This window comes from Notamacropus eugenii, chromosome 4, assembly GCF_028372415.1.
Source record: "Notamacropus eugenii isolate mMacEug1 chromosome 4, mMacEug1.pri_v2, whole genome shotgun sequence".
Lineage (NCBI taxonomy): Eukaryota > Metazoa > Chordata > Mammalia > Diprotodontia > Macropodidae > Notamacropus > Notamacropus eugenii.
The window spans coordinates 34,931,356-34,958,951 of NC_092875.1; the positions used below are offsets into that span (position 1 = coordinate 34,931,356).

The 27,596-nt window shown below is 45.1% G+C and overlaps 1 protein-coding gene and 1 long non-coding RNA gene across 10 annotated transcripts in view; one reads left to right on the forward strand and one right to left on the reverse strand.

Annotated features, from left to right (window-relative positions):
* CUX2 (cut like homeobox 2) overlaps positions 1–27,596 on the reverse strand; it is a 366,464-nt gene that overhangs the window by 27,326 nt on the left and 311,542 nt on the right. For 4 of the 5 annotated variants that reach the window (XM_072600459.1, XM_072600460.1, XM_072600461.1 and 1 more), the window contains 11 exons: positions 26,279–26,402; positions 18,431–18,507; positions 14,262–14,328; positions 10,074–10,122; positions 9,384–9,488; positions 6,546–6,737; positions 5,268–5,326; positions 4,237–4,285; positions 4,053–4,152; positions 2,375–3,034; positions 797–898 (listed from right to left, as the gene is read on the reverse strand). In XM_072600459.1, coding sequence (XP_072456560.1) covers positions 797–898; positions 2,375–3,034; positions 4,053–4,152; positions 4,237–4,285; positions 5,268–5,326; positions 6,546–6,737; positions 9,384–9,488; positions 10,074–10,122; positions 14,262–14,328; positions 18,431–18,507; positions 26,279–26,402 — 1,584 coding nt within the window. Of the gene's footprint in view, positions 1–796; positions 899–2,374; positions 3,035–4,052; positions 4,153–4,236; positions 4,286–5,267; positions 5,327–6,545; positions 6,738–9,383; positions 9,489–10,073; positions 10,123–14,261; positions 14,329–14,995; positions 15,211–18,430; positions 18,508–26,278; positions 26,403–27,596 lie in introns of those variants that run through there. The other variant, XM_072600464.1, reaches the window with a different exon arrangement.
* Positions 13,985–26,689, forward strand: LOC140499276 (uncharacterized). Of its 5 annotated transcripts, none has more exons than XR_011965340.1 (4): positions 13,985–14,355; positions 18,027–18,328; positions 24,242–24,446; positions 26,312–26,689. It is a non-coding gene; the product is annotated as an uncharacterized lncRNA (long non-coding RNA). The 5 variants fall into 5 exon arrangements; XR_011965339.1 differs by lacking the exon at positions 13,985–14,355 and adding an exon at positions 15,273–15,413; XR_011965338.1 differs by lacking the exon at positions 13,985–14,355 and adding an exon at positions 15,565–15,657.

The following is a 27,596-nucleotide window of genomic DNA, read 5'->3' on the forward strand; positions in this document are numbered from 1 at the left end:
TCCTCTTAAGTCTCTCAGGCTTGGAACCTCAGAGTCATCTTCCCTTTTGGTCAACCTCTGCCTACTTCCTGTCCCATCAGTTCCCATGTGCTCCAGTTATATCTCCACAGTATCCTAACCTTTGTTTCTACCTCACCAACTGGCCTCCTTGCCCTCTGGGCTCTCCCCTTTCCAATCCATTCTTTATACCTCAATGATTTTCTGCAGAAACAGTACTGACCAGGTCACTACACTGGTCAAACATCTCCAGTGGCTCCCTACTGCCCATCCAATATTATGATGAGATATCATTGGCAGCCGAATGTAAGATCCTTGAAGGCAGGAACTGTTCTGTTACCTTTTTATTTCTGGATTCTTAGCACCAAACACAATGCTTCCTCTCCCTCCCTCTCTTCCTTTGTGTCTCTTCCCCAGTTTCTCCATCTCTGTCTCCCACTCTGTTTTCCCCCTTCACACTTTATTCTCTTTCTCACTCTGTCTCTTCCACTCCATCTCTTCTTCTCCCTCATATTATCTATTTCTTTCTCTCTGCCTCTCCCACTGTCTCTTCCTCTCTCTCATATTCTCTCTCTCCCTGTCTCTCTCACTGTCTCTTCCTCTCTCTCTCTCTCACATTATCTTCTCTTTCTCTCTGTCTCTTCCTCTCTTCCTCTTCCTCAAATTGTCTCTTTCTCCCTCCTCCGGTATTTACAAGTACTTTACACTGACCCAGGCTCCCACAGGTAGTGTGGCCCATTTCCCTACTGTACCTCACAGAGAGGCCAGAGGGGGCAGAGGGAACACTGTTCACACTCACCTCCCTTCTGGGACTCAATTTCCTTTTTTGCTTGCTCCAAGATGTTTTTGATGGCATCGTCTGAACCTGTTTCAGGTGTCCGGATCCTTGGGGTGATGCTGCCTGGTCATAGGTGAAAATAGACCTGTCATTGGGGGCCCAGGGTGAGACCTTCCTGGTCTGCTGCTGGCCAGGAGTCACTGCTTGTAAGAACAGCTCTGGGATTAGTCTGACAGGGAATCCCAGCAATCCATGGGGAAGGCTGGGGTGGGGAAGCTAAACACAGACCAACTAAGCAAAATCTTTGTTGAGGGCCTAGTAAGCGCTGTCAGCCCTTTGGCATTTTGTTTCTGAAGGAAAAGAAGAGGAAAGCATTAGACAATGGCAAAACCAGGTGTCATATGGGATCTACTGATGAGGAAAGATAAATCCTCTTCTCTCCTCTGACACTGCCCTCACCTTGGTGCAGGCCCTTGTCTCCCCACACCTGGATTACTGTAACAAACTGCTGGTGTTTCTCCCTGCCTTATGTCTCTCCCCACTACAATCGAGCTTCCACTCAGCCACCAAAGCGATCTCCCTAAAGTTCATATCTAAACACATCACTCCCTTACACAATAACCCTCAATGGTTCCCTATTACCTCCAGTATCAAATGTAAAAACCTTCTGTATGGCTTTTAAAGTCCTTCATACCCTTGTCTCTTCTTATATTCCCAGTTTCCTTATACCTTATTCTTCCTTTCTACAAACCCTCTCTGATCCAGTGACTCTTGTCTCCTGGCTACTCCCCACATAAGCCACTCTGGGCATTTGGCCTGGCTGTCTCTTGGGCCTAGAATGCTCCCCCTTCTTGCCCATCTTTTCCTTCTGGCTTTCTGCCAGATTTAGCTCAGATATCACCTTTGGCAGGTGGCCTTTTCCAGTCCCTGAAGATCCCAGTGCTTTTCATCTACTCTGTATACAGTGATGCTCAATAGAGGGTTCTTGATTTGATGTCTGCCTAATTGAGCAAGGTGCTAAATTTGATAAATCTCCCCATTGGAATCTAAGCTCATCTCAAGTAGGAAATGTTTTATTTCTGTCTTTGTATCCCCAGTACTTAGTACAGGGCCTGGCATACAGCAGGAGCTTAATAAATGCATATTGAACTGAAGTTAATTGAAGGATTTTAGCTCAGGTGTCGCTATCTACCTAAGGCTCTTCCTGATTCCTTGATTCCCTTGGTTGTTAGTGTTTCATCTCGCCCACTCCTTGAAATGTATTTTGTAATTACTTGTATTGCCCCTCCCCCCAGTAAGCTCCTGGAGGGTAGGGACTGTTTTCATTTTTGTCTTTGTGTCACTTCATGTAAGTTTGTATAAATTTGTATTGCCTTAACAGTGTTCATGTTTCTTCCTCCCAACAGAGTATAAAGTCCTTGAGCACAGGGATTATTTCTATTTTTGTGTGTGTGTGTCTGTAACTCCAGGCTTGGCACATAGCAGTTGCTAAAGAAATGTTTGTTGGATTGAATTGAATTGACTTGGCTAAAGAGAGAGCTCTTGTCTATGGCCTGGTTGGCAGCCCATTGGAAGATGGCGGGAGGGTAGCTCACTCACCTCGCTGGCGCACCTGAATGGTCCTTAGCGCTAGCACGTTCTGCTCATCGGACAGGAACTGCTTCATCTTGATGAAGGGCTCCTTGCCCTTCACCGTGAGCTTCCTCCAAGGCTTGGGCCGGGCCAGGATCTCACTGACCGAGCCCTGAGACAGACCGAGCACATAGTGGCCGAACACCCGCTGACCAATATTATGTTTCAGCAGCTGTTCCTTCACCTGGAAGGCAATCTCTGCCGTGTCCAGCTGCTCCTCATCCACTGTGGCGCCCTCCACCTGGTCCCCAGGAGGCCCAGGGGTTGTGGCATCGGTGCTGGCAGGTGGGTTTGGCGGGGCTGGAGGCGGTGGGGGCTTGGCATTGTAGAAGGCCGGAGGAAACACCAGCAGGCCCCCACCTTCACCCTTGAATGCTGGGGGCATCATTGGCTTGGGGAGTAGTGTCTCTGCTGAAAGCCTCTCACCAGTGCCCAGACTAGGGAAGGGGGACAGGGAGAAAGTCCTTTGGCCTTCCTGTCCCAAGCCAGGGCCCAGCAGGGACTGGACGGGGCTGGGGGAGATGGGGTCTTCTGGCCCTGAAGGATGAGGCATCTGCTGAGGGGAGGGGTAGGACTGGTCGGTTCCCAGAGAATCTTTGACAGAATCATCTTCAGAATGATCCTCCTCTAGAGAATAAAGAGAAAATAAAGAGAGCTATAGGGGCCAAGGTCAGTGGGCACTTCCCCAGGGAGGCCATCCCTTTCACCCTTAGAGTCTTCACAAATTCCAAGATGTTTTATCTCCATTATTTCCTTTGATTCTTGTAATGTACCCATGAGGTAGGCAGGGCAGGGATTATACTGTCCGTTTTACAGATGTGGAAACTGAGGCATACAAAAATTAAGAATCATACTCCCTGAGTATGGGGAGCTGGGCAGTGGGCAGCTGCCCAAGGCTGCTCCAGGAGATGACTGGTACAGGATGAAGATGAAGGAATGACCTACTCTAACTTCATCCCTGTCTTTCCAGTGGGCCTCAGTTTTCCCATCTGGAAAATGGGGGAGGTGGGCAGCAGTAAATGTGTATAGAGAAGGAAAGGGTATGAAAGGAGAGAGTAGTGTTTGATCAGTGGTGAGATGAGCCTGGGAACTTAGGTTGTGCTCTTAAGATGCCACAGGGAAATGGAAAGAGTTAGAGTCGGGGGCCTGGAGGTCAAATTCTAACTCTACCTTTTGCTATTTGTGTGACCTTGGGGGACTCATTTCCTCTCTATGGGCCTGTTTCCTACTCTGCAAAATGAGGCACATAAACTAGGTGACCTCAGAAGTCTACCAGATTTATATGGATGACCCTATGGTCCTATGTCTCTGGGCCTGTGTCCTCATCTGTAAAACAGAGGTTTGCATTAGATGATCTCCAAGCCTGCTTCCAAGTCTAGAGGGGTGATCCCCAAGTTCTCAGACTGACACAAGATATTTCAGTCTGAACTGATTAGTTATGTGGCTATGTGAGATAAGGAAAGGACACAGTCTGACCTCGTGTCCTAATGGTGTGGCCCCTATCCAGACTCATTTCTCCTGCTCACGTGCCAGGAACAAGTCCCCAGGGGAGGGCAATTACAGAAAGGCAGCCAGGGCCCTTGCACTAGTGGGCTCCTCCCTCCTCCCCATGACCCCCGCACTCTGCAGGGCCCATCATTTCTACCAGTGCTGGCCAGAAGGCTCGGCTTTTCCAGGAGGAATTTCTGGGCAGGAAAGAATGCATCCTTTCCTATCATCAAGGCATCCTCGGGCTTGGCCAGACTCTGCAGAGGGGGGAGGGGATGAGTTAGGTTAAATTGGGTTCTGAAAATTTTTCTTCCTTCCCAGGCAGAGATAGAGACGCTTACCTGGGAGAGGCTGCAGGTGCTGGAGGCCAATTTCATAGCTTTCAGGATGCTGCCAGAGAGAGGGGAAACCACTTGGTGTTAGGGCCCCAAGTTTGGGGAAGGGACTCATAACAGGACTGATTGGATAAAAGCTTTAACTCCCGGACATGGTCTGCCCCCAAAATCCCAACTCCAGGGCCGTCCTTGGATATAGGGGAAGTAGGTGCTTGGAAAGACCCACATGTTCCTAGATGCCTCTCCATTGGAGGGGTAATAATCTAGCTAACTAACAGACTTAACATTCACCAGGGGCTACTTAATATGCAACCCCTGAATGAGAACAGCATCCCATTTGGTGTGTGGAGATGGGCAGAAGAGACTCTGGATGGGAGCCCACTGATGCAAAGAGAGAGCTGGGGGTATGGCATGCTAGCTGGGAGTGGTGCTCTGGGCAGCCAGAAACTGCCAGGAGGCTCCATGGGCTGTGGGAAGGGAACCCTCCACAGGATAAGGACGTGTCCAAATGGGAGAGAGGGAGGTACCGACAAACTTAGCCCACTTTGTGCTTCTTTGGGGTGGACTCTATTACATTATTCCTTACTCCAAGCAGAGAAAAGAAAGAGAGAAGAGGAGAAACGAGAGGGAAAAATGAGGAGAGTGAGGAGAGATGGAAGGAGAGAGGAGAGGACAGGAGAAAGGAGAGAGAAGAAGGGAAAAGAGAGGAGAAGAAAGAAAAGATAGAAAAGTGGGAGAAAAAAGGAAAAGGGAAAAGAAAGAGAGGACAGAGGGGAATGACAAAAGATGGAAGGAGAGGAGAGAAGAGAGAAGAAAGGAGAAAGAAAAGAGAGAAGAGAAAAGAAAGGTAGAAGAGAGGGAGAAAAAGAGAGGAAATGGAGAAGGAGAAGAGAGAGATGAAGGAAGAAAGAAGAGAGAACAAAGAGGAGAGAGAGTGAAGGAAAAGAGAGGAAAGAGGTAGCCAGCCCACCCTCCCCTGGGTCAGGTGTCCTTCTCTAGAGAGAGGGGGATGGCCGCCATGACCGTCCTCCACATACCTTAGTTCTGTTTTAATCTCCTCATAGTCAGACTGAGCCTGGAGCTTTTCCTCCAACTTCTGAAACAATAAACCCCAAAAGAAGAGTTGGTGGGGCTCGTGGCAGTCATCTGGGGATCTCTAAGCCCCAGGAGAAGACTTGTCCCGCCTTGAGCTCCATCCATGAGCATTTCCGTGATCCTACTAGAGTCCCCATCTCTGATTCTGGGACCTGGCCTTGGAGGAGGGGATTCCATCCCAAGGTCACACTTTAGCCATGGATCCTAGCTCCTACAGCTGGGAGGCAGCCCAGAGGTCATGGAGTCATGCTCCCTTGTTGCACAGATAATTCACAAGTGACTTGCCTATAGTCGCTTAGGTAGCACGTTCAGAGGCAGTATTTGAACCCAGGATTTTGGTGCTATCATTTTGCCCAGTGAATCCCACTATGGTAGGTGAGTGAATCTCTTTTGGGAGACAAGGGCATCTGAGAGAGTTCATCAGCTTAATTCAACCAATAACTACCTACTGTATGCAGAGAACTTTGGGGAGGTGAGGAAAGATTGTTAGATGAGACATAATCTCTGCCTTCATGGGTCCCATAGCCACTAACAGAGAGGCCTGTAATAGTACAATTTGGAGAAGGATAAATGGATCGGCCACATGAGGACTGTGGGGGGAAAATGTCTTCAATAAATTTCTTTTCTGACCAGATTTGTGATTTCACTGGTACGGGGTTACCCCAAGGTCCTCATACCATTGCAGTTAAGAGAATGGTCTGAGCCACCATGTCATCAGACAACTCGCCTAGGGTGGCCGAGCCAGGCAATAAAGAGAGGTAGTCCTGGGGCCAGAGTATCCTTGACTACAAGGCCAGCTCTCTCACTTGGCTATCATGCCAGCCCTTCCTATATAAATTGCAGTGAAGGTGATTACCCCCGTTAAAGAACATTAACTACTAGACTGTCCCCTTTGGCCATCTATTTTGGGGAAGCCATGAAGGTCTCAACCATAGCGTCAAGGTCAAAGCCAGGATTTGATGTCTTCCTAATGACAAGAGTGGTCCCAAAGTGGATCTGCTTGCCTTGGGTAGTGGGAGACTTTCCCTCCCTGGAGGTCTTCAAGCAGAAGCTGGGGGACCACTTTTGGGGGATGATGTAAGAGAAGATTATTTGGGGGGAATGGGGTTAAATGAGGTAGCCAATCAAGTCTCCCCCTCCAATTTTGAGATATGCCTTCATGTCTCCCTTAGTCTCCTAAACCCCTCTCTGGAGACTTCTCATAGGAGGCTGGCACCTACTTCGATTGCCTCAGTCTTGGCAGTAAGCTGCCTCTCCAGATCGGCTATCTGATTGGCTGACGTCTCCTCTAGCTCCTGGAGTGAGTTCTGGAGTTGCTGGATGTCCTTCAGAAGCCGCAGGATCTCCCGGTCCTTGGAGGCCAGGGCAGCTTCCAGCCTGGGTCCAGAGCACAGGGCATAGTTGACCTTATCCTGAGAGCAGAGATAGGTTTTATTCTCTTAGAGGGGAGAAGGACTCTTGGGGAAGGGGAGGGATTGGAGGAAGGGAAGCCAGTTTCCTGAATTTTAAAGCAAGAAGTCTGCATGGAGGCTGACATGGTTCGAATCTTGCTACAGACTGTACCCTAGAGTCAATTCCCACCTTCAAGCCTTTGTCCCTGCTGCCCCCTGTCTGACTAGGATTATGGTGGGCAAATTGGATAATCAGAGAATCTGATTTCCTCTCTTTGACTACACCGCCACCTTGTGTCCTGTGACATATTTGGGTCAGGGCCACCATTACTATCTGAAATTAGCAAGAGACTCCAGGACTCAGGGCCCTGCCTCAGAGACTCATTGAGGCTTCCCACAAACATCTACGTCTTCCATTCTCAGGAAAAACTCCTATATCATCAAATCTCAGCTCTAGAGCTAGAAAGAATCTCAGAGTCCATCTCATCCAACTCTCAAAGGAGGAAACTGAGGCTCAGGGAGGCCTCTGGTTCAAAAATATTTCTATCGTACAACCAAGTTCTGTGGTTTCTGGCTTCTGAATTTTCAGAATCTGCTATGGGGGCGGGGGAAGAGAGAAAGGAAGGGGAGCGGGGAGACGCTGTCCTAGGCAAGGGCTTCTAGCAAACAAACACAACAGTTATCAAGGAAAAAAAGGCTATTCTGCAGGGAAGATAAATGCTGATTGAAAGAGGAAACGGATGTCATTAATATATTAAATTAATTAGCATTGAGGTTCACTGTCTCTACTATGAAAAAAACCTCACCCCCCAAACCAGCCACGTTCCTAGTGGTTGATTAGCACAGTTGTTTGTTGGGTTCCAAGGGGGTTAATTAAGAAGCATTGCCAGACAGGTACCAGGCTGAAGAAGGTTACCCCTCACTTTTCTCCCTCATTCATACACAGACATGGGGACAAATGTACAGAAACGCCAGCATGTATGGACACATGCACAGATGTGGACATGCCCAATCCTACACACACACAGATGCAGAGAGGAAAACTCTCAGACATAGACTTAACAGACAAGTAGATGTGGCCCCATGCATGTCTACCCATGCATGATCAGTTAATGGTATGTCAGATACTGGGGTTACATAGACAGAAGTAAAATTGTTCCTGCCCTCAGGTAGTTGACAGTCTAGCTGAAGGAGATGATCCAGGATCCTGTTTTGGAGCTGGAAAGGACCTTAGAGATGATCCAGTTCAATATTTTATAGATGAGAAAATGGAGGCCAAGAAAAGTGACTTGCCCAAGGTCACACAGGTAGTAAATGTCTCAAGAAGATTTTGAAGTCCAGTATACCTATCCATCATACCAAATATCCATCTACTTACCTACCTACCTACCTACCTACCTACTCACCTATCTATCCATCCATCTATCTATCCATCCATCCATCCATCCATCCATCCATCCATCCATCCATCCATCCATCCATCTATCCATTCATCCATCTATTTACTCATTCATTCATTCATTCATCCATCTATCTTTCTATTCATCTATCCATCCATCTATTTATTATTTATCCATCTATCTATCATCTATCCATTCATTCATCCATCCATCTATCTACCCATCTATCCATTCATCTGTCTATCTATCCATCCCTCTCTATCCATCCATCTGTCTCTGTCTGTCTCCATTTCTCCATCTCTCTCCACACATACACACACACACACATATATGTGCATACAGAGGAATATGTACAATATGAACACAAAGTGATTTTGCGTGGGGAAGGGGAATCTGGCTGGGAAGAGGACATGAGGGCATCTTCACGCAGAAGGTGGCACTTGAGTGCCACTTCTAAGTCTAAAAGGAAAGTATCCTGGGAGATCAAGGTGAGGAGGGAGAGACATGGAGACCCCAGCCCACCTGATATACATTAAACCAGTAAGCAGAGGCTGTTGCACACAAGCACACTCCTAGAGCAGTGAGAATGTGAAGACCCATACCCATGCACAGGCACATGCACAGAGAAATGCCGATGCGTGCTGACCAGATGTGGATTCAGACAACACAGGCGCACACACACATAGACATTCAGACACATGCATCCCCTTACGTAGACAGTTGCTGACACACACATATGCACCCATCAGCAGAAACAACAATCAATCGATAAACATTTATTAAGCACCTACTGTGTGCCTGACAATGCAAGGGATGTTAGGGGATGAAATAGTCTCTGCCCTTGAGAAGCATATATTCTACCACAGTAGACAGCAAATGCCCACATACAAGTACACAGAGAATATATACAGATTATACACAGTAATTTTGGGGTAGAGGAAGGCACAAGCAGCTGGGGGGTGGGGTCAGGAAAGGGCTCATGGGAAAGGTGGTGGCTGAGCTAAGCTTTGAAGGAAGCTGTGGATTATAGCCATGTGCCAGCATCCACTTAAGAGACCCATACAAACACACACACACACACACACACACACACACACACAGACCCTAACAAAAAGATACACATTTGTAAGACACACAGATAGACAAACACAAACACATGTGCACTCACACTTCTACAGATTCATGGCCCTTTAACCACCCTGACACCCCCAATTGCCAAAGGCAGCAGCAGCTCCCTGTCCTCAGCGCCCCACTTCTCCATCCTTACCCCGCTGGGTCCTTGGGGAGAGCAACATGCCAGGCGGATGGAGCTATTGACAGATGCTAACTGCTCCCGAAGGCTTTCCACTTCCCTCTGGGCCGCCTCTGCTCTCTGCAGGATGAAGGAAGGCAGCAGAAGTGAGGGTGGGGTGGAGAAGCGGGATGGGGAGAGAAGATGAGCAGCTGACAGTTATGCAAAGTTACAGAACAGGAGCTTCATCTATGGTCACTCTGAACCTGGGTCTTGAACTGGTGGGAACCATGACAATATCATGGTAGTTCTTAGGTTCCTCTGTCTTCTTACTTCATTCCCTAGCTTCCTGGAGTGGATTTTAGAGTTTCTCCCTTCATTAGGTGACTCTGTCCTTCATCCACTTGGGGGTAATTTACCCCTGTTTATCTCAGTTTCCCCATCTGTAAAATGAGGAAATGGAAAACCACTCCAGTATCTTTGCAAATAAACCCCAAATGGGGTCACAAAGAGCTGAACATGATGGAAATGACTGAACAAGTATCAGATGTAGGATTCAAACTCAGGGCCTCTTGACTGCAAGTCCCTAGCTCTATCCTTTTCACCAGATGGCCTTTCTCTAAGATCTGGCCCTCTATCCCATTACTAACCCTATCTCCCCTTCCAGAACAAACTAGAGACAAAAGGGAAGGAAACTGTCTTTTCATCCACTCTTGATCTTCTTACCTGATTGGCCTTTTCCAGGTTGGTCATGATCATTCCTACTTCATCTGCCCTAAGACAGAAAAGAGAAGCTGTGAAAGGGGGTTTCCAGGATGAAAGTGAGGGACCCTACCCAAGCCCTCACCTCCCTGCATCCATTGGCAGCCATGATCAAGGAGAGGGGACTCCGGGAGCTGGGCAAGGTGAGGCTCCTCCATCTCTCCCACCCACAAGGTCAGGCAAAAGGTCCATCCCCTGGGTGACAGGCATCTTTCTGTGGGGGAAAGAGTGTTCTAGCACTATCTCCTGAGATTAACTTGGTGCTTAGTCTGGGAGGGGTGAGTTCTAACTTAAGCCTGACTCCCCATCCGGGAAACTAGGCTGCTCATGGAACTTTCCTCCCTTGCTGATAAAAAGAGCTGGTTAAAATGATGAGGTGGGAAGGGCTGGCTTCCTTCCTAATCTTAAAATAAACCAACCAAACAAAACTAAAGATCCTGCAAAAATACTGCCCAGATCAATCCGCCATTTATCAGGGGCTTACTGTGTACAGAGCACTGTTAGGTGCTTGGAGTGGTACAAAGTTTAAACAGGGCAGGAGTCTTTAAATAGAAGGCAAGTTCTTGGAAGGTAAGAATTTTAATTTTTGTCTTTGTTTCTGTGGTACCGGTAGTGTGTCTGGGATGGAGTAGGAGCTTGATAAATGTTGACTGAATAAATGGTGACTCTACTTACCTTTTTACATGTTATATTCCCCCCTACCCCGCAGTAGAATATAAGCTTCTGCCTGGTTCCTGGATTGAGTTAAATCTCTCTCCTCATGGGAGGCTAGGTCACTGACATAAATAGCCACCTGGCATTGCTTATGGGTGAGCTAACAACACCCTTCAAATGGATTTTATAATCCATAATTGTGAAAAGGTACAAGAAGAAAGCTAAATTCATTGAGCACAAAGGGGAATTAGCTACAATAGTGGCTTCTAGATGCTGAGAGAGTATATATGTTAAAGTTGATGCTCCCTTGAAATGCCAGTGCCCTGGAAGAAAGCCCCAGACACTTCACCCTAGTTATGTCTCTGGCAGCGGTATATATGGTGTTGGAAAGAAAAGAATGCTGGGGGTTGAAGGTATGTGGCATAAAGATGCTACATGGGAGACACTGAGAGGAAGAATCATTAGGAAAAAAGAAAAGGAAAATTTCTGGGAGATGGAAGAGATTATTATAGTTCAAGAATTGCAAGGGATGTTGGAGGCTGTCTAGTATAGTCCAATCTCCTCATTTTACAGATGAGGAGACTGAGGCCCAGAGAATTTAAGTGACTGCCCTTGGTCACAAAGCTATTAAGCAGAAGGAGTGGGATTTGAACTCTGGTCCCCTGTCCTCAAATTCAGTGGTCTTTCCATCCATTTTATTGCATTGAGGAGGAAGCACTAACAATATAGCGAAGGGGATAAGGAAACAGGTGGAATAGGAGATGAACTGTAAAGGAAGAGAGGGACTGAAGAGGAGGAGGGAGGGAACATCAGGCATATGGTACAGCCTATGCAAAAGCATAGAGATGAGAGATGGAGGACTGAATTCAGGGAAATGAAAGTTGATCAGGGTGGCTGTAAATGTAGGGTGAATGGCCCCTTTTCTGAGCTGTCACCTCCAAAGCCCTGTTGGCTCCAAGGTTTGAGACTCAAGTCAGCTTCTTAGCTCTTGTGATCAAGGTCTGGGGCCATGGTGGGTTCAGATTTCAATAATGGCACCACGGAGCTTTGGGGAGGAGGAAGAGGAGGGAGAAAAAAAGGAGGAGGAAGAGGAAGAAGAGGAGAGAGAAAAGGGAGAGGAGGAAAAAGGAAAACAGGAGGAGGAGGCCAGGTAGATCCTAGTGGAAGGAGAAGGTTAGGTTTCCTGACCCTTTTCTCCTTGACCTGGCCTGACCACTTCTCACTCTCCCACAGTTGAAGCTTTGAGCCCCGATCAAAGGGAAGATAATTTACAACTCCACATTGTACGAATGGCATATCAAATTACCCAAGAACATCTGTTTTGGTATTATATGATTAAGCGTTCTTTCTGTGTTGCATAATGTGAATGAAAATTCTGTTGCCGTGTGTTTGTGAGACTGGCAAAACATTTGAACAGCTGTAAGTGTTTGGCAGCGGAGGACGCTGGTGGGTGCCAAAGAGAGGCAGGAGATGTTCCTGCCTCGTAAAAATAGATGGCATCTTCCCAACAAAAATAAGAGCGGCAAATGTACATTTAATGAAGTGAAGGAGTCAGCTCAACCCCAGCTACCACTTCCCAGGCAGCATCGTCCAAAGTGGGTGTGCGTACCACACGAGGAGCCAGCTACTGCTCAGGCAGCTGAAGGAGCATCCAGCCATCCAGCCATTGGTTAGTCTGTGAGTCTGCAGGGCTCTGAGATGCTCCTGAAGATGTCTGCTCCAGCACCTTAGCACAAGAGCCAGAGGGCGCCAAGATGGTGAGTGCGGGATGGACGGGTAAGGACGGGATCCTAGAAGGGTCAAGGAGCCTGGAATAAGGGTGTTGGGAGTCGACAGTGAAGAAGACAGTTTCGGGATGACTAAATGTGGAGTATGTGGTGGTAGGGATTCCTTTTGTGTATGGGTTAGCCTGGAGGATGAGATCCATCAAACTCTCAAATTCTGTGACTAGGAGGGTCACTAGAACCTTCCCTCCCAAACTACTTTGGATGTAACCACATTGTATATATATGTATATAATCTATCTATGTACCAGTGCATCTATGTATCAATGTATCTATCTGCCTATCTATGTACTGATGTATCCATCTATCTAATCTATGTTATCTGCCTATATCTCTCGATATACCTATCTACCTAATAGATCTATTATATCTATCTATCTATATATCCATATTATATATCTAATAAATCCATATTACATCTATTTATAATATCTATATCTCTCTATATTATCTATCAATTATATCTGTGCTATATCAATCTATATTATATAATCTCTCTATTATATATCACAAATATCCACATATCTATATATAGATACATGATGGGGAGATAGGTAATGCAGCGGAAAGAGTGCTGGGCCTAGAGTCATGAAGACCTGGGCATCAGACATTTCCTAGCTGTGTGACCCTAGGCAAGTCACTTCACCCGTTTGTCTCAGTTTCCTTCTCTGTAAAATGAGATGCAGAAGAAAATGGAAAATCATTCCAGTATCTTTGTCAAGAAAAGCCCAGATGGGGTCATGAAGAGTTGTACAGGAGAGAAAAACAGCTGAGCAACATGTAATAGATATATCTATAGATACAGATATTTTATATTGATAGCATATGTCTAGTATCACTCTCTATTTTCTTCCTATATTTTTATCTCTCTCCCTTTAGAACATAAGCTTGCATGTGGGAATTCTTTTATCTCTAGTACTTGTATGCCCAGTGTCTGGCAAAAGGGAAAGGAAAAGCATGGAAAAGGCTTATTGGTTGACTGGAGATAAAGGAAAGTCTTGGGGATCATAGATCTAGAGCTAGAAGGGACCTCAGAGGTGACTAAACCCACCCTCTCATTTTATCGGTGAGGAAACTGAGTCCCATGAAGGTGAAGTAATCTGTTCACGGTCACATGGATACTGAGTGACTGAGGCAGGGATGGCTAGAATTCCATAGTCTGGCCAACCCAGCATGAAGACTCAGTGATACGGCACCAGGGAAAGGGGATATGTTTATGGAGGTCAAGAAGTCTAACCAACTCATTCATCATATCAGTGGCTGGCATGACCCTGGGTTACTTAATTTATTATTAATAATAATACTAGGTCACATTTATGTATCATTTTAATGTTTGCAAAGCATTTCATATATGTCACCTCATTTTATCCTCACAATGACCCTGTGAAGTGGTGCTATTATTATCCCCATTTTACCACTGAGAAAGTTGAGGCCAAGAGCAGTAAAATGACCTGTCCAGGGCCACACAAAACTAATAAGTGAGGCAGGATTCGAATTAGGTTTTCTGACTTTAAGTTCCAAGCTCTGGACATTGCACCATCTGATCATCTCTATTGAGCTGTACATGGGGGTCTGTGTTGACCCAGGAGGGGCTGAAATTGGGCAGTGCTGACTTAGCAAGTGTTTCCTCACCTGTTCCCATTGCTTGGACCCTGGCCCCCCTCAACAAGGCCAAGCAAAAGCCAGATGGGGAAGTCTGAAGGGGCTCACTTACTTGGATGCTGCTTCTTCATCGTATTTACACCGTAGGTCCAGTAGCTCTGTCTGCGTGGCCTTTAGCGCTGTCCATCAAGAAAAGAAGGGACATGGTGAGTGAGCAAACCCTCCCGCTCATGGAGCCCCAACGAAGAGGCCAAGGGAGGGATGAAGAGAGGGTATGAGGCCAACTTCTCATTCCCACTGCAGGACACTCTCTGCTTCTGTCATCCCAGTAGGCAGGATGGCATACTCAGGACCTTAGAAATCACAGCATTCCTTGTCCATCCCACCCCAACAACCCATTTTATGGATGAGGAAACTGAAGCCCAGAGTGACTTGTCAAATGACTTGCCTGTGGCCACCTCGTTATTCACTGTCTGAGACAGGATTTGAACTCAGTTCTACCTGGGTCCAAGACCAGGGCTCTCTCCACTAGGCTACCTAGCTTCCTCCATGGAGGGCAGTCTTTTTGGAAATGGGAATTACCATAATCAGGAAGGCTGGAGGGCAGGACCAAGAAGACAACAGTTGGTACTAACATCCCTGATGAGAGCACTATAGCACCTTGGGATCATAGATTTAGGAACGAAAGGGACGCCCAAGGGCCATCTAGCCCAACCCCTTCCCCATCCCCTAATATTAATCCCTACTGCCACATGGCTGCCCAGGCTGATCCTTAAAGTGTGACTGTAAAGCTGGCCACTTAGATGGGAGGGAGGACATGGGAGCAGTTATGGGGAGTATGGTTACCTGGGACGCTTCTTCTGTTTATCTGGATTTGTGTCTCCCTGTGTTCTGTGAGGCTCTGGAGAAAGCCTTGCACATCAGGGCTGTGCTAAAAGCTGTCTGAGGTCTTAGGCCCAGAGTATACAGATGAACTGGGCAACGATGACTGAGTCACAGCCACATCCTTTGCCAAAAGAGCCCCACCCCCTCCTGCCCTTGTCAGTGGTCCTGGGTCCCTGACAAACAGGCTAAGGAGCTGTGGGGGTGAAGGGTTAAGTGGGGAAGCATGGAAGTTTCTCCTTTATGATGTCATCACAGAAGATCACGGACACAAGCTTGGCTTCCTTAACATCCTTCATTTTCCTCAATCTCCATTAAGCACAAGTTCCTGCATATCCTTCTTGGACTTCCCCATATATTGGGCCTGTGGTGCCTTTCAGGGGTAAAGAATCTCATATCTGTTCACCTGGGGTAATTCATCAGACATTTATTTAAGTGACATTTCTTTTTATTGATCCTAAATCTGCCTCCTTGAACCTTCAGGCGTTCTTTCCTTCTACTCAAATAGGGATCTGGTGATCAAGTCCCTGCTTCCCCTTTTCCAAATTCTCCATCATATCCTAAGTGACACTGGTCAAGTCACTGAAATCTCCATGGGCTTCAATTTCCTCATTTATAAAACAAGGGTAAGACTTGTTACCTCTGAGTTCACTTCTATCTCTAAATCTGGGAACCTATTTCTACTACTATGATCTGTGGTCCTACTACCTGTGTGAGCTTGAGCAAGCTATTCACTGTTTCCAGGCCTCAGTTTCCTGATCTATAAAATGAGGGAGTTGGACTAGATGACCTCTGAGGTCCCTTCTAGTTTCAGAGCTATGATCCGAGGATCCTAACTCTTGCTGACCTTTATCTTTTTAAACTGAAAAGTTGTACATGTATATATTTATAGCTATGGGTACATAGATATAAGTATGCATATATATTATATATAAACATACATATCTATCCATCCATCCAATGATTCATCTATCCACCAATTCATCTATCCATCCATTCAATGATCCACACATTCACCAACCCATCTATTCATCCAGCCATCCATTCATCCATCCATCTACCAATTCATCCATCTGTCTACCAATCCATCCATCCAATTCATTCATCCATCTAATGATTCATCTATCCATCAATCCATCTATCCATCCATCCATCCAATGATCCATACATTCACCAATGCATCCATCCATCCATCCATCCATCCAACCAACTAACCAACCATGTAGCCATTTATGGATCTATACACATACACTCACACACTTCTCTCATTAGGAAACCTCATCACTTTGCAGGATGGAATCAGCCTTGATCCTCACACTTCCTTGTAACACTCTTGCCCCTCTAACTAGAAGGCACAGCCATGAACACCCTTCATTTAAGGAGGGGGCCCAGCACAGCCATTCCTTCCCTTATTTCCTGGCTGGCTGTCCTAGTTCTGGACTTCTGGACATTCCTACCCAGGTATCTTCCTGAATCTCCTTCCTTCTACTTTTCAGCTTTTATATATTCTCTTCCTTCATTAGATTAGAAGCTCCTTAAGGGTAGAGACCATATTTCTTTTTTGTGTTTGTGTCCTCAGCACTTAGCACAGTGTCTGGCACATAGTAGACCCCTAATAGATGTTTCTTGACTGACTGACTCTCCTCTGAGTCTAGGTGCTGGACCTTGGGTTGGGAAAGAGTAGAATAAGCTGAGATCAAACTATGTCATTGAGGCTTGGCAGCTGGCATAGTGGACAGAGGACTATCCTCAAAGCCAGGAAGACCTGGGTTCAAGTTCTACTATAATCTGGCTGTGTGACTGTAGGCAACTCTTTTAAACTCTCAGAGCTCTAAATCAGTGAAGTCAAACTCAAATAGAAATGGGGGCCAGTAAACCAGTCATAAAGATCCTCGAGGGCTACATATTGACTTAGAAAACCACATATTAACATCGTCTATGTTTTACTGCGTTTTTATTTATTTTGTTAAATATTTCCCCACTTCATTTAGTATGGTTCTCACTGCATTTGGGAGTTCTGTGGGTCACCCTGCATTTGACCTCCCTGCTCTGAACAGCTCTTTAAGATGAGAAGCTACAGAGAAAGTTCTGATTTGCATTGGTGGAGGGACTTTCTTCCCCTGGGAGTTCTCAATACCAATCAGATCACAGGTTGAGGTTCTATCTCCCATCTTTGGTTATATCATAAGAATGTACATCTCAATTGAGAAGGCAGCAAGGGGGCACAGTGGATACAGGGTCAGCCTAGGAACCACAGATTTAGGGTCGAAAGGTGGTCATCAAGTCTTCATTTTACAGATGAGGAAGTTCAGAAAAAGACCGAGGGATCACAGAACTAGATCTAAAAGGGACATTTTTGCACAAATGTCTTATTCATGGATTGAGAAACTGAGGTATAGAGAGGTTCAGTGACTGACTCAAAGCCACACGTGTAGTAAATGGCACATTTACAGTTAGGATTTGAACAAATTCAGAGTTCTTCCCCCGTATGACACTGTGTTGCCCCATTTTCCATGACAGCAAGAAACACTTTTCTTAAGCACACATTGGATCATGCCTTGTTTGGCATTAATCATTAGAAGTTTGTAGAAGAGTCCATTGGTGTCTTTCTGTAACATAAACAGAGGGGACCCCTTGTTGGAGGAGAGCCTTTAATATCGAGGGCACTAACTAGCATTTATATGGCATCTAATGGTTTGCAAATGAATGTGTGTGTCATTTTATCCTCACAACAACCTTGGGAGGGAGGTGATATTATTATGTTCATTTTACAGATAAGCAAACTGAAGCTTAAGGAGGACAAGTGACTTGCCCAGGGTCACACAGTAAGTGTTTGATCCCAGGTCTTCCAGACCCCAAGTCCCTCCCTTTCAGCACTCTGCCAGCTTTAAAGAGGCATTGCGACTGTCCCCAGTCAAATGTTTGGATTCAAGTCCCTTCTTTGGCACATGCCAGCTGTGTTGCCCCTTCAGTAAGTTATTCTCTTTCTCATCAGGTATTGCTTGAAGACTACAGATTACAGAAGAATTATTCATCTGTATTGGGAGAGGGAATTTCTTTGCTGGAAGTACTTGTATCAATGAAATCACATGATATTCTGTACATGTAGAGAAAAGCAGCTTAGTGGACAGGAGTCCATGGAGCCCATGGAGACAGGAGTCAGGAAAGAGCTAGGCTGAAGTCCTGCCTCTGACCCTTGCTGGCCCCTTTGAAGAATGAAAGGTACCAAGGAGTGGCTAGTCTATGTCCACGGATGGAGTTCCTGCACTTAGAGTCCCCCACACTGCATAATCCCAGGTATGGACACATTTTTTTTTTCCTATATGATCTCAGCTCTGGAGCGCTGGCTCACTCCTCCAGCCCAGGCCCCTGGGCTCTGAATGGGGACCCTTTGAGTACCTGAATGTAGAATCTTGATCTTTTCTTCTGCCTCCCCCAGTCTAGCGGCCAAAGTGATTTGTGCTTCCTGTAGGCCCCTGTGGAGAGACCAGTCCTGGTTCAGATTGGTTTGAGATACTCAGGGCCAACCCCTGCCTTATGCTGGGGCCAGTCACCTTAGAGGCTGCTAGCTGCCTCGCCTCTGACATTTTGGTGGAGATGCAGAGCTGGGCAGTGAAGAGAAGGCTGGCCAGCCTCAGAAATCCGCAGCCCTGGATTCAGGACCTGCTTCAAGCACATCTCAGAACGTCAGATGGGAAGGGACCCCAGAAGCCACCTACTCCAAGCCAAGCCTGGACCAAAGCTGTTCTCTAACTGCCTGGGCATGGGGTCATGCAGCCTCTGCCAGAGGATGCCCAGGGTGGCTCATTCCTCTTGGGATGGCTCTCATCACTAGGGAGACTCTCCTGATATTGCGCTTAAATTGGTCTCTGAATTTTCACCCACTGGTTGGCCCTTGGGGGCCAAGTAGAGCCACACTTCTCCCTTCTCCATGTGATGACGCTGGATGACAGCTAGCATGGCCCCCCTGAATCTTTTCTTCTTCACACTAAACATTTCCAGTTCCTTCAGATGAATTAAATAATGGCAATAACGAACATGAATAATTAATTCATTATAATAATGTCCACTGGTAATTATTTTATTAATGACATTAATACTTAATAAATGAAAATCAATAATATTGATGACGTCAGTATTGAGCTTTAAGGTACTTGAAAAGCACTTTATATGTTATATATAAATATGATTATATTGTATGATTACAGTATATTAACATGTCTATATTATTTATAAATATCATATTTATATATTATCTCATTTGATCCTCACAGCCCTGTGTTAACCCTATTTTATAGTTTAGGAAGCTGAGATTGACAGAAGGAAGGAAACAAGCATTTATTAAGTCCTTACTATTTGCCTAGTTCATTTGATCCACACCATAACCCTGTGAGGCAGGTGCTATTATTATCCCCATTTTACAGATGAGGAACCCAAGGCAAACTGAGGTCAAGTGACTTGGTCAGGGTCATACAGCCATTAATTGTCTGAGGCAGGATTCGACTCCAATTCAAACCCTCATCTGCTGCACCAGCATACAATGAGATACTGACTTTGTCATGTTGGCTGTTCATTCTCCAGTTTAATTAAGGTCCTCCCTTAATTGTGCTGCCTAGACTGGAACCCAACATTTTAGATGTGGTCTGCCTAAGTTAGGGGACAGAGGGGCTAAGAACATCTCTTTATTCCCAGATAATAAGTCTATCTTGCTACCCCTTTGTTCTGAAAAAGGACAGGGGCTCTGTGAGCCTCCAGTGAGTTTCCTGATGCCTTCTGGGATAGGAGACTCCCCAGCCCCCTCTGGCCCTTGGGCAATGCCTGTCCCTGGTGGAGACCTCACCATCCTCCGTCTTATTTCCATTGGTTTGCTCTGTTACCTTTTTACTGCATACTTAAGACTATAATTCAGAAGTTATGCTACCAAGTTTATGTGCTTATTATGGGCCCACCATTCGGGATGCCCCAGTTAAGGTGCTGTCAGCATTTCCATTATAAACCTCTATATCCCTGGGTTTATAGCCCTGACTATAAAAACCTCTCTCCAGGCTGGAGTTGGGCACCTTGGAGCTCAGCCCAGAAGAAAATCTCTCTGTAAAATTTGTGATGGAAAGAGATAGAGAGGGAGGGAGGGAAGAAGGAAGGAAAGGAGAGAGACAGACAGAGAGATAGACAGAGGGAAAGAAAGATAGAGACAGAGAGAGATATGGAAAGAGAAAGAGGGAGAGAAAAAGGGAGGGAGAGAGTGAAAAAAAGAGGGGAGAGAGACAGAGAGACAAAGGCAGAGGAGATGGACAGAGGGAGGGAAGGAAGAAGGGAGGGAAGGTGAGAGAGGGAGAGAGGGAGAGAGAGGGAGGGAGAGAGAGAGAGAGAGAGAGAGAGAGAGAGAAGGAGGGAGAGACAGAGAGGCAAAGACAGAGACATGCAGATAGACACAGAGAAACAGAGACAGACAGAAAGACAGAGACAGAGAATAGAGAGACAGACAGAGAAGTGACAGGCAGAGAGCCAGAGTCAGAGGATCCTGGGGTGATTACGAAGTTGGAAGAACACAGACAAAATTGGGCCAGGTTGATAGGAGGGCTCTTAAGCAGCTGGCAGGAAAGAACAGAGGTTCCTGGGTTTCTCGCTGGCTGAAATGAGCGGTCCACCATTGTCCCTGTGTGAAGGTCTCCTGGTGAGCAGCTGTTTCTTCACCCAAAGAGGACAGGGCTCAAATTACAGAGCACCTAAGGTGATGCATGTGGCTGCAGTGCTGGGCTTGGGACTAAGGCGAGCTGAGTTCAAGTTCTGCCTCAGACATAAACTAGCTGTGTGACTTATGTCATTTAATCTCCCTCAGCCTCAGTTTCTCATCTGTAACATGGGGATAATAACAACACTTACTTCCCAGGATTGTCATGAGGTTAGAATGAGATGCCGTACACAAAGCACTTTGCAAAGCTTACAGCATGGCAAACACATTTTCTATTACAGTTAGTACAGGTAGAAGGAAGGTCTGAGAAACTTTTCAGAGGCTTTTAAAAGCTAGGATCTGACAAGGGACCTGTGACTGAAGGACCCTGTTCTCCAAGAGAGATAGATTACAGGGATGGGGAACCTGCGGCCTTGAGGCTACATGTGGCTCTCTAGGTCCTCAAGTGTGACCCTTTGACTGAATCCAGATTAGAATGAGAGAAAAGAAGACTTCATCGTATCCTTGGTACTTAGTACACGACACACAGTAGATGCTTAATAAATGATCACTATTGTGGAATGATGGGAGGGGCACAGGAGAGCTGAGTATTTAAAAACCTGTCTTGTGGAGAAGGGATTGGCCTTAGTTTTTCTTGATTCTAGAAGGCAGCACCTCAGACACTTGACATTCACTAGCTGTGTGACCTTGGGCAAGTCACTTAACCCCAATTGCCTCATCCTGGGTTATCTCCAGTCATCCTGATGAATATCTGGTCACTGGATTCAGATGGCTCTGGAGGAGAAGTGAGGCTGGTGACCTGCACAGCCCTCCCTCACTCAAAAACAAAGTCAAGTGTAAGTCATGTCATTATTTCTCTGATGGCATGGTCTTCTTCGGCAACGAAGGACGAACACACACAAATAGAAGGCAGCATCAGGAATAACCTTTTTGCATTTTGGGTGGAGGCCAAGGAATCTTTCTTAAGCACTAGAGCTGCCTAGAAGTGGGAGGGGGCTGTCGCCTCAAGAGACAGCAGTATCCCCCCTCACTGGATGTTCTCAAGAGAAGGCTGGATGAGCCCTTGTTGTGAAGAGAAAAATCTGGTACTGTTGGGGCTTAGATTAACTGACCACTAAGCTCCCTATCAACTCTGAGATTCCATAATCACAGAATATTAGTATAGAAAAGACTTAGGGGCCATCTTTTGTATCCTCTCAAACTCTCAGTACAGTGTTTGGCATACAGTAAGCAATTAATAAATGCCCATTCATTCACCTAGTAGTTCTCAAAGTGTGGTTTGCAGACCTTTGGAAGGCCATCCCCCGGATCCTTTCAAGGGCTCCTTGAAGTCAAAACTATTTTCACTGTAATACTAAGATGCTTCAGTTTCTAACATGGTAAATATCAGTAGACACAAAGCACAAGAAACAAAAGCTCTTTGGTGGAGGTCCTCAATAGTCTTTAAGTGTAGAGGAGTCCTGAGACCGAAAACTTGGAGACTCTTGATCTAGACTGAATTCCTTATTTGCAGAGGAGGGGGGCAACCAGCTTTTATGTCAGAAGACATGGGTTCATGTCACTGCTTGTTGGTCCTGGGCAAATCATTTAACCCCTCAATTGTACAAGGGGGATGAGACGACAATGGTATCTTCTGCAGTCATGTGACAATGGCCTTTCTTTGTTACATGGCAGCCCAAGCAAGACTTACCCTATTTTACATATCAGGAACAGAGAAGTTAACTCATTTGCCCAGAGTCATGTAGCTGGTTATACAGAAGGTAGGATTTGAACTTGGCTCATCTGACGTCAAGATTTTTAATTCTTTCTCTCTCAATTCTTCCCTTCCTTCCTTCCTTCCTTCCTTCCTTCCTTCCTTCCTTCCTTCCTTCCTTCCTCTCTCTCACTTTATCCTCACAACAACACTGAGAGGTGGGTGCTATTGTTATTCCCATTTTACAGATGAGAGAACTGAGGCTGAGAGCAATTGACTTCCCCAGGTTCACACAGCTACTAAATGTCTGAGGTTAGTTTTGAACTCAGATCCTCCTAATGCCAGGCCCATGTTCTTACCCACTGTGCCCCTTAGTTGCCTCTATAACATGCCCAACAAATGGTCATGCAGCCTTGACGTAAATTCCTCCAGCAATGGGGAAGCCACCTCCTTTCAAGGCAGCCCATTCTAGCTTTGATTGTTGGGAACTTTTGTCTGACACAGACTTTAAATCTGCCTCTCTTCAGCTTCTATCCATTGCCCCTGGTTCTGCCTCTAGGGCCAAAGGGAACAATCCTTGGGCTGTTTCATTAAGGAAGGCATCAGAGTTTGCCCTGATCAGGTCAGATGTGGAATATTGTGTTCCCTTCTGGGCACCACATTTTAAGAAAGGCATTGATGGAGAGAAGCAGGTGATCTCTAGCAAAGGACGATTCTGTATGACTTGGAGAGTATATGCAAAAACAGTGACCACAGTAACTAGAATTACAAGGTGATGAATGTCTGTGGTAAAGAGGGTATAGACTAGCATTTAAACAATCCAAAAAATTCAACTCTATTATGTATATATATATGTATGTATAGATGTATAAAATATTCAAATACATACTCTTTTTAAGATGTGTCCTAGCATTTAAGCAATATAAAAATTCAACTCTATTATATAGATATATATTTAGTATTCAAATACACACTTGTCTTAAGGTATATCCTAGCACTTAAACTATCCAAAGAATTCATCTCTATAATATATATAATAATGTTTAATATTCAAACACACACTCTTCTTTACTCATTCGAATTCCATACAACAAACATTTTAAGTACCCAATATGTCTAATAAAATAATCTTATTTTGAAAAAAAAGGGCATTGATAAACTGGAGGGTATCCAGAGGAGCGCTACCAGGCTGATGAAGTGCCTTGACTCCATGTCTTATGAGGATCCATTGAGGGAACTGGGCATGTTTACCCTGGAGAAGGGAAATTTCAGAGAGACCATGATAGCTGTCATATGGAAGAGGGATTAGTCTTACTCTCCTTGGCCCTGGAGGGAAAAACTAGGAGCAGATGAGGGGAGGGGAGGGAGAGTTGCAAGATGTCCAGGAAAAATTTCCTCCCAAGTGGAGCCTTCTCCAACACTACTGAGAGTGGGTGCTTAGAAGGACTCAGTGTCCTGGCTAAGCTAGGGAGAGCATGGATTTCCCTTGGGAGACAATAGGCTTTCAGTGTTAAGAGGCCTTGTTAACCACATTAATGAGACAATTAATAGATTTAATAGGCTTACTTACTTACTGTTCAAGAAAAGAGCTTCCTAAGCATCTGCCTACCCCAGAAACTATATACATGAGCCATTACTTTCTTAAAAATAGTAGGAAAATTCAAGACAAGGAAGTATGGTCCAGTGGGAAGTAAATCAGAAGGCTTGTTCTTGGCTCAGTCATTAACTTGCTTTATGACCTTGGAATGGTCACTTTACTTCTATAGGCTCAAATTTTTCCATTGGTAAAATAAGGTACATGACCCCTACTCTCCTTATCTCATAGGACATTTTCATGGATGTGTAGGTTACCAACACACTGAAAGTGACTAGGATGTGCTGAACCAGGAGAACAATTTCTAGGGTAACAGCAACATGGTGAAGGTGGTTTGGAAAGACTTAACTGACCAACACAATGGCCAACAATGACTCTGGAGGACCAGTGATGAAGGATGCTGCCTACTTGCTGACAGGGAAGGAATGAACTCAAGGTGAGGAGTAAGATGAACATTTTTCAGACACAGACAATGTGGGAATTTATATTTCTTGCTTATGTTTTAAAGGATTTTGTTTATCATTTTTTAAATGGGGGTAGAGGAGAGGGATAGAAAATAAATGTTTATTAATAGAAAAAAATTTAAATAGAGAGTAATGGGTACACAAATGTAAAGGTAATTCATACTACTACTACTACTACTACTACTACTACTACTACTACTACTACTACTACTACTACCACAACTACTACTTAATAAATACTTATTAATAGAAAGAATTTTAAATGAAAAAAAGAGTGACAGGTATACAAATGTGAAGGTAATTACTGCTACTACTACTGCTAAGACTGACTACTACTGTTACTATTACTACTACCATTTCTATAGCATTTTCTATAGGGTAAGTGCTTTAATAATAATAGAAATAATAATAATGGCTGTTGCTCAGTCTCTTTGTGACCCTATTTGGGGTTTTCTTGGCAAAGATACTGCCATTTCCTTCTCCAGTTCATTTTACAGATGAGGAAACTGAGGCAAACAAGGTAAAGTGACTTGCCTAGGGTCACACAGTTAGTAAGTACCTGAGACTGGATTTGAACTTGGGTCTTATTTTTTTTAAAAATTATTTTTTAAATTCTTTTTTTATTTATATTTTAAAAACTTTAGAGTTACAAATTCTTTCCCTCCCTCCTGCCCCTCCCACTCATGGAGAAGGCAAGAAATGTGATATCAGTTATATATGCAAAATCATGCAAAGCATATTTCCAAATTAGCAATGTTGCAAAAATAAACCCAAGAAAAATTAAGAAATTAAAAAAATTATGCTTCAATCTGCACTCAGACTCCACCAATTCTCTCTCTGGATGTGGATGGCATTTTTCATCATGAGTCCTCTGGAATTGTCTTGGATCGCTGTATTGATCAGAGTAGCTAAATCTTTCACAGCTGAATATTCTTACCATATTGCCCTTACTGTGCACAATGGTCTCCTGGTTCTGCTTACTTCACTTTGCATCGGTTCCTATAAGTCTTTCCAGGTTTTTAGGAAACCATTTCCTTTCATCATTTCTTATAACACAACAGTATTCTACCACAGTGACAGATCACAACTTGTTCAGCTGTTCCCCAGTTGATGGGTATCCAATTTCCAATTTTTTTGCTACCACAAAGAATTGCTATAAGTATTTTTATACAAATAGGTCCTTTTCCATTTTCTTTGATCTCTTTGGGATACAGACCTAGCAGGGGTATTGTTGGATCAAAGGGTATACATAGTTTTATAGCCCTTGGAGCATAGTTCCATATTGTTCTCCAGAATTGTTAGATCAGTTTACAACTACACCAACAATGTATTAGTGTCCCAATTTTTCCAGATCCCATCCCCTAGTTGTCATTTTCCTTTTCTGTCATATTAGTCAATCTGATAGATGTGAGGTGGTACTTCAGAGTTGTTTTAACTTGTATTTTTCTAAACAATAGTGATTTAGATCATTTTATATGATTTTAGTTAACTTTGATTTCTTCTTTTGATAACTGCTTGTTCATATCCTTTGACCATTTACCAATTAGGGAATGACTCATATTGTTATAAGTTTTACTCAGTTCTCCATATATTTGAGAAATGAGGAGCTCAGGGCTTGACTCCAAGCCCAGTGCTCTATCCACTGAGCTACCTTGCTTCCTATTAGATCCAGGCTTCCTGGATCATTCTACGGGAATGGAGGCTTTTCTGGGAACTAAGGAGCATCTGTTCTTCCCAGCCCTGATCACTAGGCTCCCCTGCGCAAACCTCCCTTGCTCCCCACAAACACCCTTGACTCACTCACTTTTCTTTCTCTGCCTCATTTCTCTGAAGCAAGGTTTCTGTTAAAAGTGCTTTGTTGGGAATGCCCGGAAGCCTGGGTCCCTCTGACACCGTGAACCCAGCCGGAGTCGTCCCTTCTCTCTGCTCTGGAGGTTAAGAAAAGAAGACAGAAACACATCATTGGAGAGGCATGACAAGTAGAGAAAGCAGCTTCCTTCTGTGAGGCTAAAGACCAATAACCCGTGTAAAGAAACTGATTTCCCCAACTTCCCACATTGATTTTGGCACCTGAGTTGATACATCCGGCCATCAACTATGGGATGTCGCGGGGTGGGGTGAGGTGGTTGCTGGTGTTTAATCTGAAATTCTACATTCATCCTGCCCCAGCACCAGATCACCTGGAGGGCCTGAATACATCCTTACCTGCTGTGTGGCCCTGGGCAAGTCATTTAACTCTGAATCTCAAGTGGCTCCCTCTAATAAGATAAAGAGGAGATCTGCATGGGTGACTGCAATTCCCACACGGGGCGGGGGGGTGGGGGGGAGTGGGATGGGGGTGGGGGATGGCTCTCTCTAATGATGAGATCCCTGAGAGATGTAGATTTATGGTTTACAAAGTGCTTAATAATAGCAATAAATAATGATAGGGTAATTAATATCTATATCAGTTTACAATGTGTGTTTACAAATGTATTATCCCATTTGATCTTTGCAACAACCCTGGGAGGTAGGGGCTATTATTATCCCCATTTTACGGATGACGAAACTGAGGCCGAAAGAGGTGAAGGGACTTTTTACCTTCGTGATGTTGGCCAAGTCCCTTCACCTCCGTGGGCCTCGACTTCCTCATCTGTAAAACGAGGTGGTTGGTGTCAGTGGCCTCCAAGGTTCCTTTCAGCTCTAGCCCTGTGACCGATCCTATGATCTCCCTCTGGGCTTCGGTCTCTTCACATCTAAAAAGAACGGAGGTGGGTGGAGTCGATGGTGTCTGAGCCTGTGATGCCAAGACCAGTGTGCTGCCTATTGTATCGCTGATGGTCACTGGGGCGCCACAGTACACAGAGACCTGTAGACTTGGAGTCAGAAAGACCTGAATTCCAATCCAGACTTAGACACTCATTAGCTGTGTGACCCCTGGGCAGGTCACTTAAACTACTGCCTGCCTCAGTTTTCCCATCTGTAAAGTGGGGATAATAACAGCCTCTACCTGCCTGGGTTGCTATGAGGATCAAATGAGTAACGTGTTAAGAGTTGAGCATAGTGCCCAACACATAGTGGATATTATGCAAAAATTTTAGCTATTATTAATCAATAAACACATATTAAGTGCCTACTATATG